The sequence below is a fragment of the Hyla sarda genome, chromosome 1 (genome assembly GCF_029499605.1).
Source record: "Hyla sarda isolate aHylSar1 chromosome 1, aHylSar1.hap1, whole genome shotgun sequence".
Taxonomy (NCBI): Eukaryota; Metazoa; Chordata; class Amphibia; order Anura; family Hylidae; genus Hyla; species Hyla sarda.
The window spans coordinates 109,320,190-109,335,547 of NC_079189.1; the positions used below are offsets into that span (position 1 = coordinate 109,320,190).

At 46.5% G+C, this 15,358-nt stretch overlaps 1 protein-coding gene across 1 annotated transcript in view; it reads left to right on the forward strand.

Annotated features, from left to right (window-relative positions):
* Nucleotides 1-15,145, forward strand: part of LOC130357354 (EF-hand calcium-binding domain-containing protein 6-like) — a 251,524-nt gene extending 236,379 nt beyond the window's left edge. Inside the window, exon 19 of the mRNA XM_056560048.1 lies at nt 14,441-15,145. Coding sequence (XP_056416023.1) covers nt 14,441-14,479 — 39 coding nt within the window. The 3' untranslated portion in view covers nt 14,480-15,145. The remainder of the gene's footprint in view (nt 1-14,440) is intronic.
* The last annotated feature ends 213 nt before the right edge of the window (nt 15,146-15,358 follow it).

Sequence of the window (15,358 nt, forward strand, 5' to 3'; positions counted from 1 at the left end):
GGGAGACGGGGTCAGAGGGGTGGACAAGGGAGACGGGGTCAGAGGGGTGGACAAGGGTGACAAGCGGTTAAAAGAGGGGTGGACAGGAGTGACAAAGAAGGGTGGACTGGGGAGGTAGACTGGGGTGTGGACAGGGGAGGTGAACATGGGTGACAGGGGGTAGACTGGGGGGTGAACATAGGTTACAGGGGGTAGACTGGGGGTGAACATGGGTGACAGGGATGGACAGGGGGTGGACAAGGTGGACGTGGATGACAAGAGGATAAACATGGGTGGGGGGGAGGATGGACATGGGTGACGGGGGGGGGGAGGATGGACATGGGTGAGGGGGGGGGAGTTTTTTTCCCACTGGAATACCCATTTAAGATTATCCTAAAACATTTTTGTCCCAACTGTGGCTCTCCAGCTGTTGCAAAACTACAACCCCCATCATGCCCTGACAGCCGATGGCTGTCAGGGCATGATGGGAGTTGTAGTTTTGCAATAGCTGGAGAGCCAACAGTTGGGAAACACTGCTCCAAAACTAGAATATATAAAGAAAAGGGTGAATTATTGTCAAATATATAACAATAAACATTGCAGGTGTCAACAAATATCGTGGCTAAGAATACAAGGGATTTATGCTGCTTTTTATTATAGGCATTATATGTTATACGCGCCTATTCGAGGACTGATCTGAGAGCACTGTGTGGCGTAGCAAATGTCCTACATGAACTTTCAGATCTCTGCAAGTGCATGTGCTTATGAAATATGGAAAGGCATGCGTGCAAGGTGTATAATTTACAGGGTGGACCAATAGCAGGAGGGGTGTGTTGTTTAGTCGCCTGAAGACATATCAGCATGTGTCATACGAAATAACCTTTCCCCCATATAATGACAAAGTCATTGAGGTCTCCTCTGGCACTGACTCCTTGTAACCTTTTACCTAGATATTTCGGCTATTAAACGCTGAGACTTTTTCCGTTCTCCTGTCAGCCCCATGATACTTGCCAAGTTTAGAAACGGAGGTTTTATCTTTGTCTGTGTTTCTTTTTTCTTTTTTTTATATTGTGCGAGAGGTTTAAAATAGCAAACTATAAAGGGAACCAAAGTTATTGGAAGGAATATCAGCAAAGACTGACAAGTTGCAAGATAGGCGTAGGCTGTTTTAGAAATAAATGGAAAGTGCCAGTGTCGACACGTTATTAATTTTCTTAAATACTGTTACAGATACAAACACAAAACAATTAAAGGGGGTGTCTAACATACCCTACATGCCTCACCAACTTACAGTATCCACTGTATTGTGTACTCTGTTTGAACATTGATTTGTAGAATCATTGCCTTATACCAATGATTCCTCATACCAGTGATTTTTTTTTTATTTCTGGTGCCGCAGGGAATTTTGTGTGCACTGTGCGTCCGTCCGTCCGTCCGTCCGTGCATCCCCCAGCATCCCTTTGCGTCCCCTCCCCCTGCGGCCCAGTGAGTGCCCTGCCAGAGAGGGGAAGTATGCGGAAGGTGCGCCAGGCCGATGTAGTGACCCGTGCCCAAGCGTCCCCCTTCGGCAGTGAATGAGTACCCTGCCGGAGCCCTGAGTCGCTGCCCTGCCGGAGAGGGGAAGAACGGGGAAGAAAAATGGCTTGCTTAAGGTACTGTACCATGTCCAATCCCCCCCCCCCCTCTCACCCATGTCCACCTCCCCTTCCACCCATGTCCATCCCTCCTCTCACCCATCTCCATCCCCCCCCCTCTCACCCATCTCCATCCCCCCCTCTCACCCATGTCCATCCCCCCTCACCCATGTTCATTTCCCCCCTCTAACCCATGTCCATCCCCCCTTCCACCCATGTCCATCCCCCCTTCCACCCATGTCCACCCCCCCTTCCACCCATGTCCATCCCCCCCCTCACCCATGTCCATTCCCGCCTCTCACCCATGTCCATTCCCGCCTCTCACCCATGTCCATCCCCCCTCTCACCCATGTCCATCCCCCCCTCTCACCCATGTCCATCCCCCCCCTCACCCATGTCCATCTCCCCCCCTCTCACCCATGTCCATCCCCGCCTCTCACCCATGTCCATGGATGGACGTGGGTGAGAGGCGGGGATGGACATGGGTGAGTGGGGGGGGGGGATGGACATGAGAGGGGGGCTCTAACCCATGTCCATCCTCCCCTCCCTCACCCATATCCATCCTCCCCCCCCTCACCCATGTCCATCCCCCCCCACCCATGTTTATCCTCTTGTCATCCATGTCCACCTTGTCCACCCCCCTGTCCATCCCTGTCACCCATGTTCACCCCCCAGTCTACCCCCTGTCACCCATGTTCACCCCCAGTCTACCCCCTGTCACCCATGTTCACCTCCCCCGTCCACACCCCAGTCTACCTCCCCAGTCCACCCTTCTTTGTCACTCCTGGTCACCCCTCTTTTAACTGCTTGTCACCCTTGTCCACCCCTCTAACCCCGTCTCCCATGTCCACCCCTCTTTTATCCCTGTCCATCGCCGTTTCACCCATGTTCACCCCCCATTGTCCACCCCTCTGACCACATCCTTGTCACCAATGTTCACCCCTCTGTCCCTTTGTCACCCCTGTTACCACCTTGTCACTCCTGTCCACCCCTGTCACCCCCGACGCCCCCCTGTCACCCATGTAGTCTTCTACACCCCTCTGTCACCCCACCCCTCTGTCACCCATGTACACCCCTTTACACCCCTCTGCCACCCATGTACACCCCTCTGTCACCCAGGTACACCCCTTTACACCCCTCTGCCACCCATGTACACTCCTCTATACCCCTCTGCCACCCATGTACACTCCTCTACACCCCTCTGCCACCCATGTACACCCCTCTACACCCCTCTGTCATCCATGTACAGCCCTCTGTCACCCCCTGTACACTTTTCTACACACCTGTCTCCCATGTACACCCCTTTGCCACCCATGTACAGCCCTCTGTCACCCCCGTACACTCTTCTACACACCTGTCTCCCATGTACACCCCTCTGTTGCCCCTTTACACCTCTGTATCCCTCTTTACTTCTAAAAGGGGAATCTGGAGGCTGATGCTGGTTAAGTGCAGAGCCTAATAGATTTGTTTTGCAGGTTTAATGGTGAAGAGTTGTGGCTGGAAGAAATGGTCAGGACGGTCCAGACCAGACGGAGAAGAACAGGGAATGATACTGATTAGATAAGACATCACATGTGAGTTGCTGCACTTTAAACTAAACTACATACCCACTGATAAATAGGTATTGGATATTTTGCATTGCGTTTGTTTTTGTTTTTTTTCTTTTTTTTGGGGGGGGGGGTTGCTCCTCAACATCGGTAGGGGTGCCCTGCGATTTTTTTTCCGTGGGGTACCCCGAGCCGAAAAAGGTTGGGAAACACTGCCTTATACACTGGTAAAAGTTACATTTATGGTACTTGAATGGCAATAACAACAGTGCCCTCTGCAGGTTGTTAGTAGTCAATACCCAGTCTGATAAAATACCATTTAAAGAGTCACTGTCATTATTAAAAAAAATGTATATTTTGTAGTACTACTGATAAGATGACTTTTTTGCATATACATTTAATGAAACATTTTTTTATTTCATTTTTTTTTTTTTCAAATTGCCACCACTAGGGGCCACCTATCATTATGCAGACAGACTACTTTGTATTTTGCAGCATACTGGATGCCAGCCGTAAAGTGTGTTGGTATGCAGTATAGGAGATCACCACTGCACCACTACAGCCTTCAAATGTTCCTAAACTACAACTCCCATGGTGAGAGTTGTAGTTTTACAACAGCTGGGGGTACAATCTTTGAAAAACTCTGTTTTAGAGCTGTGTATTCTCCATCTGTGTGCCTCCACCTCTTGCAAAACTACAGACAAAGGATGTGTGGGCATGGTGGTAAATGTAGTTTTGCAAAAGCTAAAGGCAATACTGCTCTAACACAGTGCTTTACAAACACTGCAGTTCCAGCTGTTGTAAAACTACAACTCCCAGCAAGCTTGAACAGCCAAAGTTTCTCTGACTCCTGAATGACAAAGAAGCTGATCAGACATTCATGAGTCTGTGAAAGCTGAGTGACACACATAGTGACAGCTATGTTGATTAGCATCCAGCTTTACTAGGAACAAATAGAAAATGTATGCATAAAAACTACTGTGCTTTTATCATGAAAATCCTTGCACTAACTAAGAAAGATCAATTTTTATATTTACACATTTTATATTGTTATAAACTCACCATAATGTTTAGGAATACTGCAGGCAAACTCCAATAATCTTTCTCTCTGTGTAACATGTACAGCATGAAACCAGAGAGGAAAGGGTTACAGTGCAGTGATTTGAAGACTGCCCAGAGAAGAAGGGGTTACAGAGTGCAATGATTTGCAGACTGCCCAGAGAGGAAAGGGTTACAGAGTGCAGTGATTTGCAGACTGCCCAGAGAAGAAGGGGTTACAGAGTGCAGTGATTTGCAGACTGCCCAGAGAGAAAAGTGTGGTATCCCGGAACAGGACTTGGTCCTGTTCCTCTGTCTAAAGTCCCCTCAGCCAGAGTCCCTCTCTGTCAATAGGGTTCTCCTGTAGGGCTAACCCCTAGTCGCCTCATATAAATAGTATTTAATCTAATTATATGTATATTTAATAGGTTTTGTAGGAATACCTCTGTATAGGTCCTTAGAGGTCACGTGCCTTAAATTAATTGTATTATGGTTTAAGGACCTTTGGGTCATGTGATACCCAGAGTTCACTGGGTCAGGACTGACAGGTTCTGCTGACCAATGAGTTTTGTCCCCCCCCCTTTTAATATATAAGGGGGCTGCTGCCACTAGATTCTCTCTCTTTGCACTCTCTTAGTTACGGATTATCAGAGAAGCACATCTCAGCACAAATCATCAATTCAAGCTAGGCCCAAAGCCTAAGAATCCGCAGCCACTAAACGTGAGTTATTCAAAGCTCAAACTACTGAATTCTGTGTGACTACTAGAAACTCAAATCTCCTAAAAATAGTAGCACAGTGGCTAGCAATCAAAGCTCATTGTTCCCAGAGTCCCAGCAAACCTGTGAGGAACCTGTACCCATGGTTCTCTCTCTCAAAAGACTGTTCTGTTACATGCCGTTGCATTATATATATAGTAAAGTTACTTCAAGTTTACTTCATAAAATTTGCTGTGGACATTCCGTTATTTCTCCCTGCTGTTTGTGGAACGGTTGGCAGTAGGACCATTACATTGAGGAAACCGCACCCTGGCGTTACGAAAATAAAGGGTTAACACCAATATACCCTGCACTATCACCAGCACCACCCCGTCACCACAACAGGGTGCAGTGATTTGCAGACTGCTAGGCTGCTCCCAGATTTAGAGCAGCCACAGTGATGGAGAGAGACAGACACATCCCCTCCACAAGGCAAGAAGACTAAGCAAGTGAGCAAGATGTAAATGCTATTTGTTAGGTATATATAGGTCTTAGACACATAAAAAAATGATATGTCCATGATCAGGCTTAGGTACTGAGTAACATATAAATAATTTGTTTTGCAATATGACAGGTTTGTTTTAAGATAAATAAACCTAAATATTGTACTGTGGTAACCTTGTGGGGGTAAAGGGTATATGGGGTGTAGCTGAGCAGTGATGAAAGGGTGCTGGTTTAACCCTTAACTGGTGTGGCGCCAGGGTGAGGGCTCCTTTGTATATGCCTGTCCTATCGCCACCCGTCCCAAGAGCGATAGGGAGGAATAACAAATGATTGTCCACAACCGGACAAGAAAACTTTCGGTACTTTTAATGCAGGTTTTATGCAGAATTAAACAGGAACAGTCTTTGTACAAGAAGGGTCTATTTGGATCCTGACAGTTGGTTGGGACCTTGTGAGTTTTAAGTTCAGGAGATTTATATGCGCTGTTCCGCTGGATTTAGGGGATTGAGTTTGGTCCAGCAGTCACGCAGACTTTAGCGGGGCATTGTATTGTAACTCACGATTTGGTAAGTTGTGGTATTATCAGGCTTCGGCCTGGTCTTGTCTTTGAAAATTGCACGGATCTCTTCTCTCTGCTAGTCTGAAACCCAAGAGAGCGAGGATTGACTGGCAGCTCCCTTATATGGGCAGGGGCTGGCCTTGACGTCTGTCCCCTAAGGCAGAGGGACGAAGTGCAACAGTTTGCTTTTTAACAGTCCTGGGCATCATTTTCAAATGTCCATTATTCAGGCTGTATGAACACAACAGGAGAGTCTTTGTGCATAATAAATGTCCTTGCAAGCTCTGAAGAAATTAGTATTATTTTTTTTCTATGTTTTAGGCGACCAAAATGATAAAATAATGTTTTTATGTACAAACATGAGTACTGATAAACTCACGAACAGGATTATGCTGTTCACGAATTTAGTAACAGGATGACATTATAAGACATTAGATACATCCTAACACTTTTACTTACTTTAAAAAAAAATTCTATTTTCTCTTGGCTGACTAGAAACATTATACAGTAACCCCCCAACATGCGATGGCCCCGACCTATGATCAAATCGACATACGATGGCCTCTCAGAGGCCATCGCAAGTCGATGTCAGCATCGACATACGATGCTTTTATATGTCGGGGCCATCGCATTAACTGCTATCCGACAGCGCAAAATGCTTAAGGTGCTGTCGGATAGCAGTTTAAGCATCCCGGACAGGTTCACTTACCTATCCCCGCTGCTTGGGGCCCACTTCGCGATCCTCCGGCGTCTTCTGCCCATTGTCCAGGGTCTGGGCCTCGCTTTCCGGCGCCATTATTACGTCGCTACACACGCCGTGCCCGCGCAGCAGCGTAATAACGTCACCAGAAAGCGAGGTCCGGACACTGGAGAAGATGCGGAAGACACCAGAGGATCCCAAAGAAGATGCCGGAGCAGCGAGACAGCATCGGGAACCCCTAGGACAGCATCGGGAGCGGTGAGGACGCGGTCCGGAGCGGCGGGGACAGGTGAGTATAACTTCCTATACTTTACATTGCACGAATCCCTCAACATACGATGGATTCGTCAAACGATGGGTCGTTTGGAACGAATAACCATCGTATGTTGAGGGACCACTGTATACTAAACATTATAAATCTCACTTGACATTTTTATCTACCACATTTGTTACCTGTCTAGTACACTGAAGTTATGTTGGCTTGCCTGTGGCTGTCTATCAATAACTAGCTACTAGGGTCCATGCACTTATCCCTAGAACTCAACAGATAAACCTTACCTAGGTTACCTTTTTGAATATGTGTATACACTTAGGCTTACAGGAGCGACTTCTGGCCGGGAAGAGCATCCTGAACACATAAAGGGAGGAAAGTTAGTGTACATAACAGTGGCAGGAATTGAATAATGACATAGGCTACAATCCCAAAAGTTTTGTTTCTTTTTAATTACTTAGAATGTTTAGATATTTTTTATTTTATTTGGTGTACTAAGTTAGAGTGAGGTTGGTACACTAAAGTGACTATTTGATGTACTATGTGTACATGAATTGTTTGAAGAGTCAGTCTTGGTATCTGAGGGGTAGGTTACCCTGAGTAGACCTTTAAGAAGGTGTCAGTGAGGGGTGACAGGAATGTCACTCTCAGAGGAGCTGAGAGAGCCACCTACTTACAACTACTACAACACCTATTTTTTTTATGTACACGTGCCAAAGCAAAAAAAATTTAGTGTACAAGAAGCAATTACATCTGGTTCAACCTGAGAACAAAATGTATTGAAATGATAACAAATTTCAGGTGCATTCACCTGATAAGTGCAATTAGGCAAGGAAATAATATTACTATTAGGTTATATACATTTAAATAGATGCGCAAGGATCATCAGTCCACCTGCACTAGGAGTCCAACAGAACCCGGCTACTCTCCTCGCAGACCCTGTACAGGCGTATATTCAACTATTTCGCCCACCTCCAGTGAATGGAATTTCTTGTGGATGTAAGGCCTTTGAACAGCTCGATGGTTTACGAGAATGGTATAGCCAGTTTGGCAATCAATGAGGGTACCATAACCTCTGACCTTGTTGAACTTGGCCACCGTGGCACGGCGGCGCTCTAAAGGCTTTTCCCCTTCTCGGGGATAGTCCCACATGCGAATGAAGAGTGCTTCCAATTCCATAGTATTTTGTTGGTAGCAGATCCTCTCCTCATAGGGCAAATGAACATGCTTGGGGGCATAAAGTTCTCGGTGTCGGGCCTTTAGTTTTGCCATCAATTCGACCATTTTGGCCTCCTGACAGGCCCTTTCCCTCTGTACTGTGGGAACCGGTGGGAGTGGCTTCCCAGGCAGGGGTTGAAGAACATCATGCATATATTGGGTCATCTCTGGTTCGTCCCCAAATGTCCATTCAGGCAAACGTGGCGAGTGCGGTCTCGCACTCGGCAAATTTAAATCAGACAGGGGTACTTCTGGCTCTGGGCTGGAGGAGGAAGAAAAAGGCAGCTTCTGGTGGGGTACTTACAGAAGATTCCTCCATCGGGATCTCAGCCCACGAACCCACGAATGTCCAGTGGTGAGGGGACAGTCTCACCGGTGAAGATGCTCCAGATGTCCCAGCAAATTCCCCAGGAGGGGTGTCCGGCCAGTCATCATCGGGCAACTGGGGAAGATTGCAGGCCCCCTCTGGATCCAAAGATAACTGCTGCAGATGGTCAGCAAGGTCTTGGAATAGTTGGGCTGCAACCGCCACAACTTTCCTCTGCTCCGGCACCATCTTGAAACTCTCACCACGTGGAACGCTGCTCTCCACCATGTCTGTACACTCATCTCTTCCTCGTGCAGACTGAAGAGGTCGCTGTGCAGGGTTCCTTTTATAATGGGCTTCTCCAAAATGGCCGCCGGGTCGTGATGCAGCGCTGTTTTTTTTCCGCCCGCTTCTCCGGCAGTGAATTAACTCTTGCAGCACTGACCGGACCAGAGGATCGTAGCATGTATTCACCTCATATTTTACACATCCTTGCAGCCAATAAATCTTCGACTCCCCCTTTACTTTTCGTGCGCACTTCTTGCACACCGTACCATAAGCACAGTCCCGTACACTTGAATGCGATTCACAGTACATAAATAAAGTTCTTTACATGGGGGGAGTACTCTGTAAATGGTGGCAACAGCTGTAGGCACACACCCGTATCCTGTTCGTAAGACGCCAAAAAGCAATGTGGTAAGCTTGTGGGGGTATAGGGTATATGGGGTGTAGCTGTGCAGTGATGAAAGGGTGCTGGTTTAACCCTTAACTGTTGTGACGCCAGGGTGCGGGCTCCTTTGTATATGCTTGTCCTATCGCCACCCGTCGATAGGGAAGAATAACAAATGATTGTCCACAACCGGAGGTTTCAGAAAACTGTTGGAGCTTTTACTGCAGATTTTATGCAGAATTAAACAGGAACAGTCTTTATACAAGAAGAGTCTATTAGGATCCTGACAGTTGGTTGGGACCTTGTGAGTTTTAAGCTCAGGAGATTTATATGCGCTGTTCCGCTGGATTTAGGGGATTGAGTTTAGGTCCAGCAGTCACGCAGATTTTAGTGGGGAGTTGTATTGTAACTCACGATTTGGTAAGTTGTGGTATTATCAGGCTTCGGCCTGGTCTTGTCTTTGAAAGTTGCACGGATCTCTTCTCTCTGCTAGTCCGGAACCCAAGAGAGCGAGGATTGGCTGGCAGCTCCCTTATATGGGCAGGGGCTGGCCTTGAGCTCATTGGTCCATACCATCTGTCATTAACTTTACACAAGGAATTATGGTCTAAACATGTGACCACACATGTGACCCAGGAAGGTCCTTTAACATACCCTAAGAGAATTAACATTAGTCACATGACCGAAGGTCCTGCAACACTATATACACAATTAAATATACATTCACAAACATCACAAAATTAAAGAAGGAAGAGGTGACTAGGGGCTATCCCACCAGGAGGACCCTACTGGAACGAAGTAACTCTATACGGTACTGGGACACCATACTATACGGTACTGGGACACCACAGTACACACTTTAGAAATATATTATTTTTGATACAACTTATGCTTACTAATGTCTGCTAATCTCTTGGTTGAAGTGGCTACAAGTCAGAGTAGAATTGAATACTTACAACATAGACAACTTAGTCATCAGTTTCCTTCTAATATGAATGCTATCCCAGGTTATATGGATAATACTCATGTGCCTGTTTAGAGTGTTTCAAGTTCAATTTTCTACAATTTTTTTCCCTCAAAAACAGATTCCCGCAGACTTAGAGAAGGTAAGTCTTTGCCAAGAAAGGTTTACTCCTAAAAATGCCTGTTACATTATGCGCTCTGGCCACACACGCTGGCCATGAGCGCATGGTCCCGTTACCTGCTGCTGCCAGCAGGGCTGGGACTCGCATAGAGGGACGCGCCCGCATGCGAGCCCCAGTCCGTCACTCATCTGGTGCTTCTCCTGCCCCCGCCTCTACCTCTCTGCTCCGGCACATGTGTCCCCGTCCTCTAGGGCGTGCGCGTGCCAGAGCTTTAAGATTTAATGGGCCAGTGCGCTCTTTAGTGTAATTCATCTGTGGCTCATTGATAAATTCCTCCACCCTCCCCACTTCCCTACCGGATCTTTGTTGCCTTGAGCCTGAGAGAAAGCATTCCTGTTATTGCCTCTATTGTATCTGATCCTTTGCTCCATGACCTGACCTTGCTCCTTGCCTTGTCCCTCCTGTGCCTCGCATTTCCTCAGACGCCTGTGTGGTTGCGCCGTGCCAGGGGTAGCGACCTGGGTGCCGCCTGCCGCAGCAAGTCCATCCCGCTTTGCGGCAGGCTCTGGTGAAAACCAGCGGCACCTTAGACTCCGCTCCCTGGTACGGTCCGAGTCATCTGCCACACAGGTCCAGAAGATCCACATCCACCGGGGTTCCTGTCTTCTGAAACGTGGGTGTTACGATGCCCATACACCATCAACAACTGTCAGCCAAATGCTTCTTGTACTTCCAACCTCCCCATACACCCACATGCTTAACTTGGCTGAGCCATGTATGTATTACCAGTAAATAGGGGTTAGGAAGTCACTGCTAAGGGAAAACAAAAGAGTTCACCATGAGTCATAGTTTGGAGGTCCCCCTATACACATAAGAGTCCTGCTGAAATCAGTGATTTTGGTTGGTTTTACTTTAAATGGGTCATCCAGCTTAGAAATCTGTATCCCCTATCTAGGGGGGGGGGGGGGCATCCGCGATTTCCTGCATGAAGCCTTCATTCATCTCTCTGGGAGAGCCGAAGCGCTGCACTCTGGTATCTGCAGCTCTCCCATAGAGATGCATGGAAAGGGCGTGTTGGTGCGATGGTCAACACAGCTCAATGCAAGAGGAAAGCCTGGGCAATGGGCAGGAGATCACGGGAGGACCCAATGGTCAGACCCCCACAATCTGACACTTATCCCCTATCCTTTGGATAGGGGATACATTTTTCTAAGCTGGACTTCTCCTTTTATATATATATATATATATATATATATATATATATGGAGACTTTAATGTGTTAAACATAAGTGTGCATAACACAACACGTTGTACGCCACCAAGGGACCCGTCGTGGGTGAGACAAGCCGGGGGTCATCAAAGCTATGCATCAGTACCTGCTGTCCCTGCCCGGCAAGGAGCATCTGCCCATCCCTTCCAGCCAGACCCCTCAAGCTGAATGAGAGGCCTGCACCGAGGCTATCTTGGAGGAGATTTGGGAGAAGCAGCAGCAGGAGACCCATCAGCGACAGCTCCCATATGAGGTATGGCGGCAGCAGCAGTAGTCAGACACTAAATTCCTGGAGCTTGTGCATATTCGCATGGTCAATGACCCCCCCCCCCCCCCCCCCCCCCCCCCTTTAGAACAGCGAAGAGTCACTGTGGTGAAATTTGATCAGGCCCGGGGATTTGGGATACTAATAGTCTGCCACCATGGGGGGACACACTCTTAGTTAACCGAAGGGCCGTTAAACGGGATTACCTGCTCCACTCCCTAGTAAGTGGGGAGATTGTAGAGTATACCCTTGTCCAAAGCTCCAGGGGGGGGAGTGGGCAGCTGCTCTGACACATCATAAACCAAACGCAACTGCCATTTGTGTATTTCCCATTGGAGGACTGCACCTCTGATCCCCACGGTCTGTTAAACCCAAGAGCGACATCAGGGAAGAAACCCAAATCTATGCTCCCTATACTTGCTATAGTAGCACCTAAGCTTGTTGCACCCCCGCCTAGTACACATATCCTCAACTTGAGAAAGAAGCTGAAGGCCCTGCTGCTTAAGCAACCCCAGACCCTGTGGTGAAAGCCGCCTAAGTTCAAATGGTGGTGACAATAAGCCCCAACGTGTCTTACGCCAACCTATCTCGAGTGTCATGGGTGAACACTATCAATCTACCAGAGGGTGGGCAAGCAAGAGAACCCCGCTATATGTCTCAACTGAGAAGAAGCGTGAACCGCTGCAACAGGGATAGGAAATACCCCACCTATTAACTGTCTCTATGTTGAAAAAATAAAAAATCTGATCTATTGTTCCTGTTGAGAAAAAAAAAATCCTGTGTTGGCAAATAAGCTTGTTAAAGCGGTATTCCGGGCAAAAATATTTTATCCCCTATCCAAAGGATAGGGGATAAGGTGTCTGATCGCAGGGGGCCTGCTGCTGAGACCCCCGCAATCTCCCTGTAGCACCCGCATTCTATGCGGGTGCTGAATCTCCAGTTTCAGAAACCTCAGGGTTTCCGGGACTGGGGACATGACGTCACGCCGCGCCCCCTCCATTCATGTCTATGGGAGGCCCTAGTCCCAGAAACCCGGTGGTTTCTGAAACTAGAGACGAATGCTGGTGCTGCAGGGAGATCGCGGGGGATCTCAGCAGCGGGCCCCCCGCGATCAGACATCTTATTGCCTATCCTTTGGATAGGGGATAAAATGTTTTTGCCCGGAATACCCCTTTAAGTTCACGGTTCAAAGTTTCAAGTTCAAGTAACGGGCTCCGTCTAAGAAACTACGGTATGCTTTGTTACCAGGTGAAAACCATGAATTCCCTTAGTCTTCCTGAAAATTTCAGAGTGCCTCAAATCGCTTATCCAAAAATGTCAATAGTCAAGATGTATGACATCACTTAATGTATTTTCAGTCAGCTATGCAATGCAGTAGCTAGAGATGTCTTAGTCGGTAAAGTGATGCAGTGTCAGTATGCATGTGTATCTGTCTGTTTGTCACTTGTTGTATCCCTTCGGTTTGGCCATAGGTGCACTCGTATGTTTCAGTTGTGGGGAGAAGTAGCTATAAGCCAATGGACCTGAAGGAGAAAGCCTCCGGCAGATCTGGCCCAAAATATACCCAGGTACATTGTAGTAGAAAATGCACACAACCGGAGGAAGGGCAGAGAGTTTATTTTGTGTTTGTCTCGTTTCATGTGTGTGTGTGTGTGTGTGTCTAAGTCCATTTATGCCAAATTTCACTTTAGTTTGTAGTTTACACGTTAGTTAGTTTACACGTGAGTATAACCTCCAATACCAGTGGTCTTCAACATGCGGACCTCCAGATGTTGCAGAACTCCAACTCCCAGCATGACCGGACAGCCGTTGGCTGTCCGGGCATGCTGGGTGTTATAGTTTTGCAACATCTGGAGGTCCGCAGGTTGTAGACCACTGTCCTATACTTTACATTGCACGGATCCCTCAGCATACGATGGTTTCAACAAACGATGGTCCATTTGGAACGGATTCCCATCGTATGTTGAGGGACCACTGTAATTATCTACTATTAGTTTTTTTTATTTACATACTAGTGACAGGTATCTAGCAATCATGTATGTGCCATTTAACTTCGAAGTATCTTGGTCCCTGCACTATTTAGCCTATTGATTTTATTTATCAATATTTTGGATCTTGCGGTCTTTTTTTGTTATTTGTGTTTCACAGTGCCACAGGAGTTCCCCATTTATAAGTTTGTAATTTATTGGCTGGTACAGTATGTTTTGTCATTTTTCACCTATTCACTTTGGTTGGAATAAATTGCACTTCACTAGCACTTGCATGCTCACATTATCACTTGTTTTTTCACTATGCACTTTTATGTTGTGTTTTTTCAACTTTGCAATTTTTTTCACAGCACTAATTCCATCTTTCAGGCACTCTTGTTCTCCCCCTATTTTTATTGGGAGACTTTTTTAGTGATTGGTGGGTGAACTGGCCCTTCACCCTCCCATCACCTCTCTTAGTCACTGTACACTTCAATTGCATTCTTTTTAATTTATATATTACTGTGCCTTTCTCTCTTTTTAATTTTCATAATTTTTTTCTTTTTATAATTATTTTTATGTTTTTCCATTATGTTATTTATAGATTTATTATTTTAGTTATTCATTAATTATCATGCATTTTTTGATCATGGATCTCTTTATATTCGTTGGTTTGATTCATTCCCCTATATTTATGGGCGGACTTATTATTGTGGTTTTTCTCACCAGGGGCCACTTCTTCACCTCCATCCTTCGGTTCCGGTGTGAGGCACGGCCGCCCGGTTTGCTCCCCTCTGTAATGCACTGTGCGTATCATCGGGGGTGTGGCCGTTGCTGGACCGGACAATGAAGTGTGTTTGCTTCACCCGCGAAAGTATGCAAATGTACCTGGACATCACTAGGGTGGATGCTACAAACTTTTTTCATTTTTTTTTCATGATTGAGGCATTAAAGCTATGCCATGATACTTTAAATGGGGGCGGGGCTCATAGATGGGCATGTGTCATTATAATGCATGTCTACCATAGGTCACATGATTGATCAGGTGACGCTCTATGGGCATGTACCAACAGGTTAGGTGGTCATCAGACTGTAATTGGTCACAATGATTTATTAGGGAGGGCTGGTTTTCTCATGGCCACGCCCCAGATGAAGCCTTGAGCGAAACGTTGGGTGGTGGAGGCTCGCACGTGTATTCCTCTCCATTGTGGTAATGATGTTGTGATTTGTCTATGCATACTTCTTTATACATGTAGCCTTCTTTGGGACCTCTGTAATTTATATCTTATGCACTTTGCCACTTTACTTATCTTTACTGCACTGCAACCAGTATGGTCCCTATAGTTATTATGATGCACATTGATTACATTTATACTTCCTATCAGGCTGTATGCTAAGTGCATAGTCCCCACTTGTTATTCGGTTCCTACAGCACCTTTGCTATTGCTCCATTACTCTGTAATATTTTTACATTTTTTTAAATGTATGTCTTATTGAAGCACATGTGTTTAATAAAGTATCTTGTCAATATCTTTGGATCATTGTGTGCTTATTTTTGGGTGTTTTTCTAATTGTTCTTCATGGTGTAGATCTCTTACGTTTCTGGGACCTATGTTTAAATTATTAATCGAAATATGGGACTGTTCA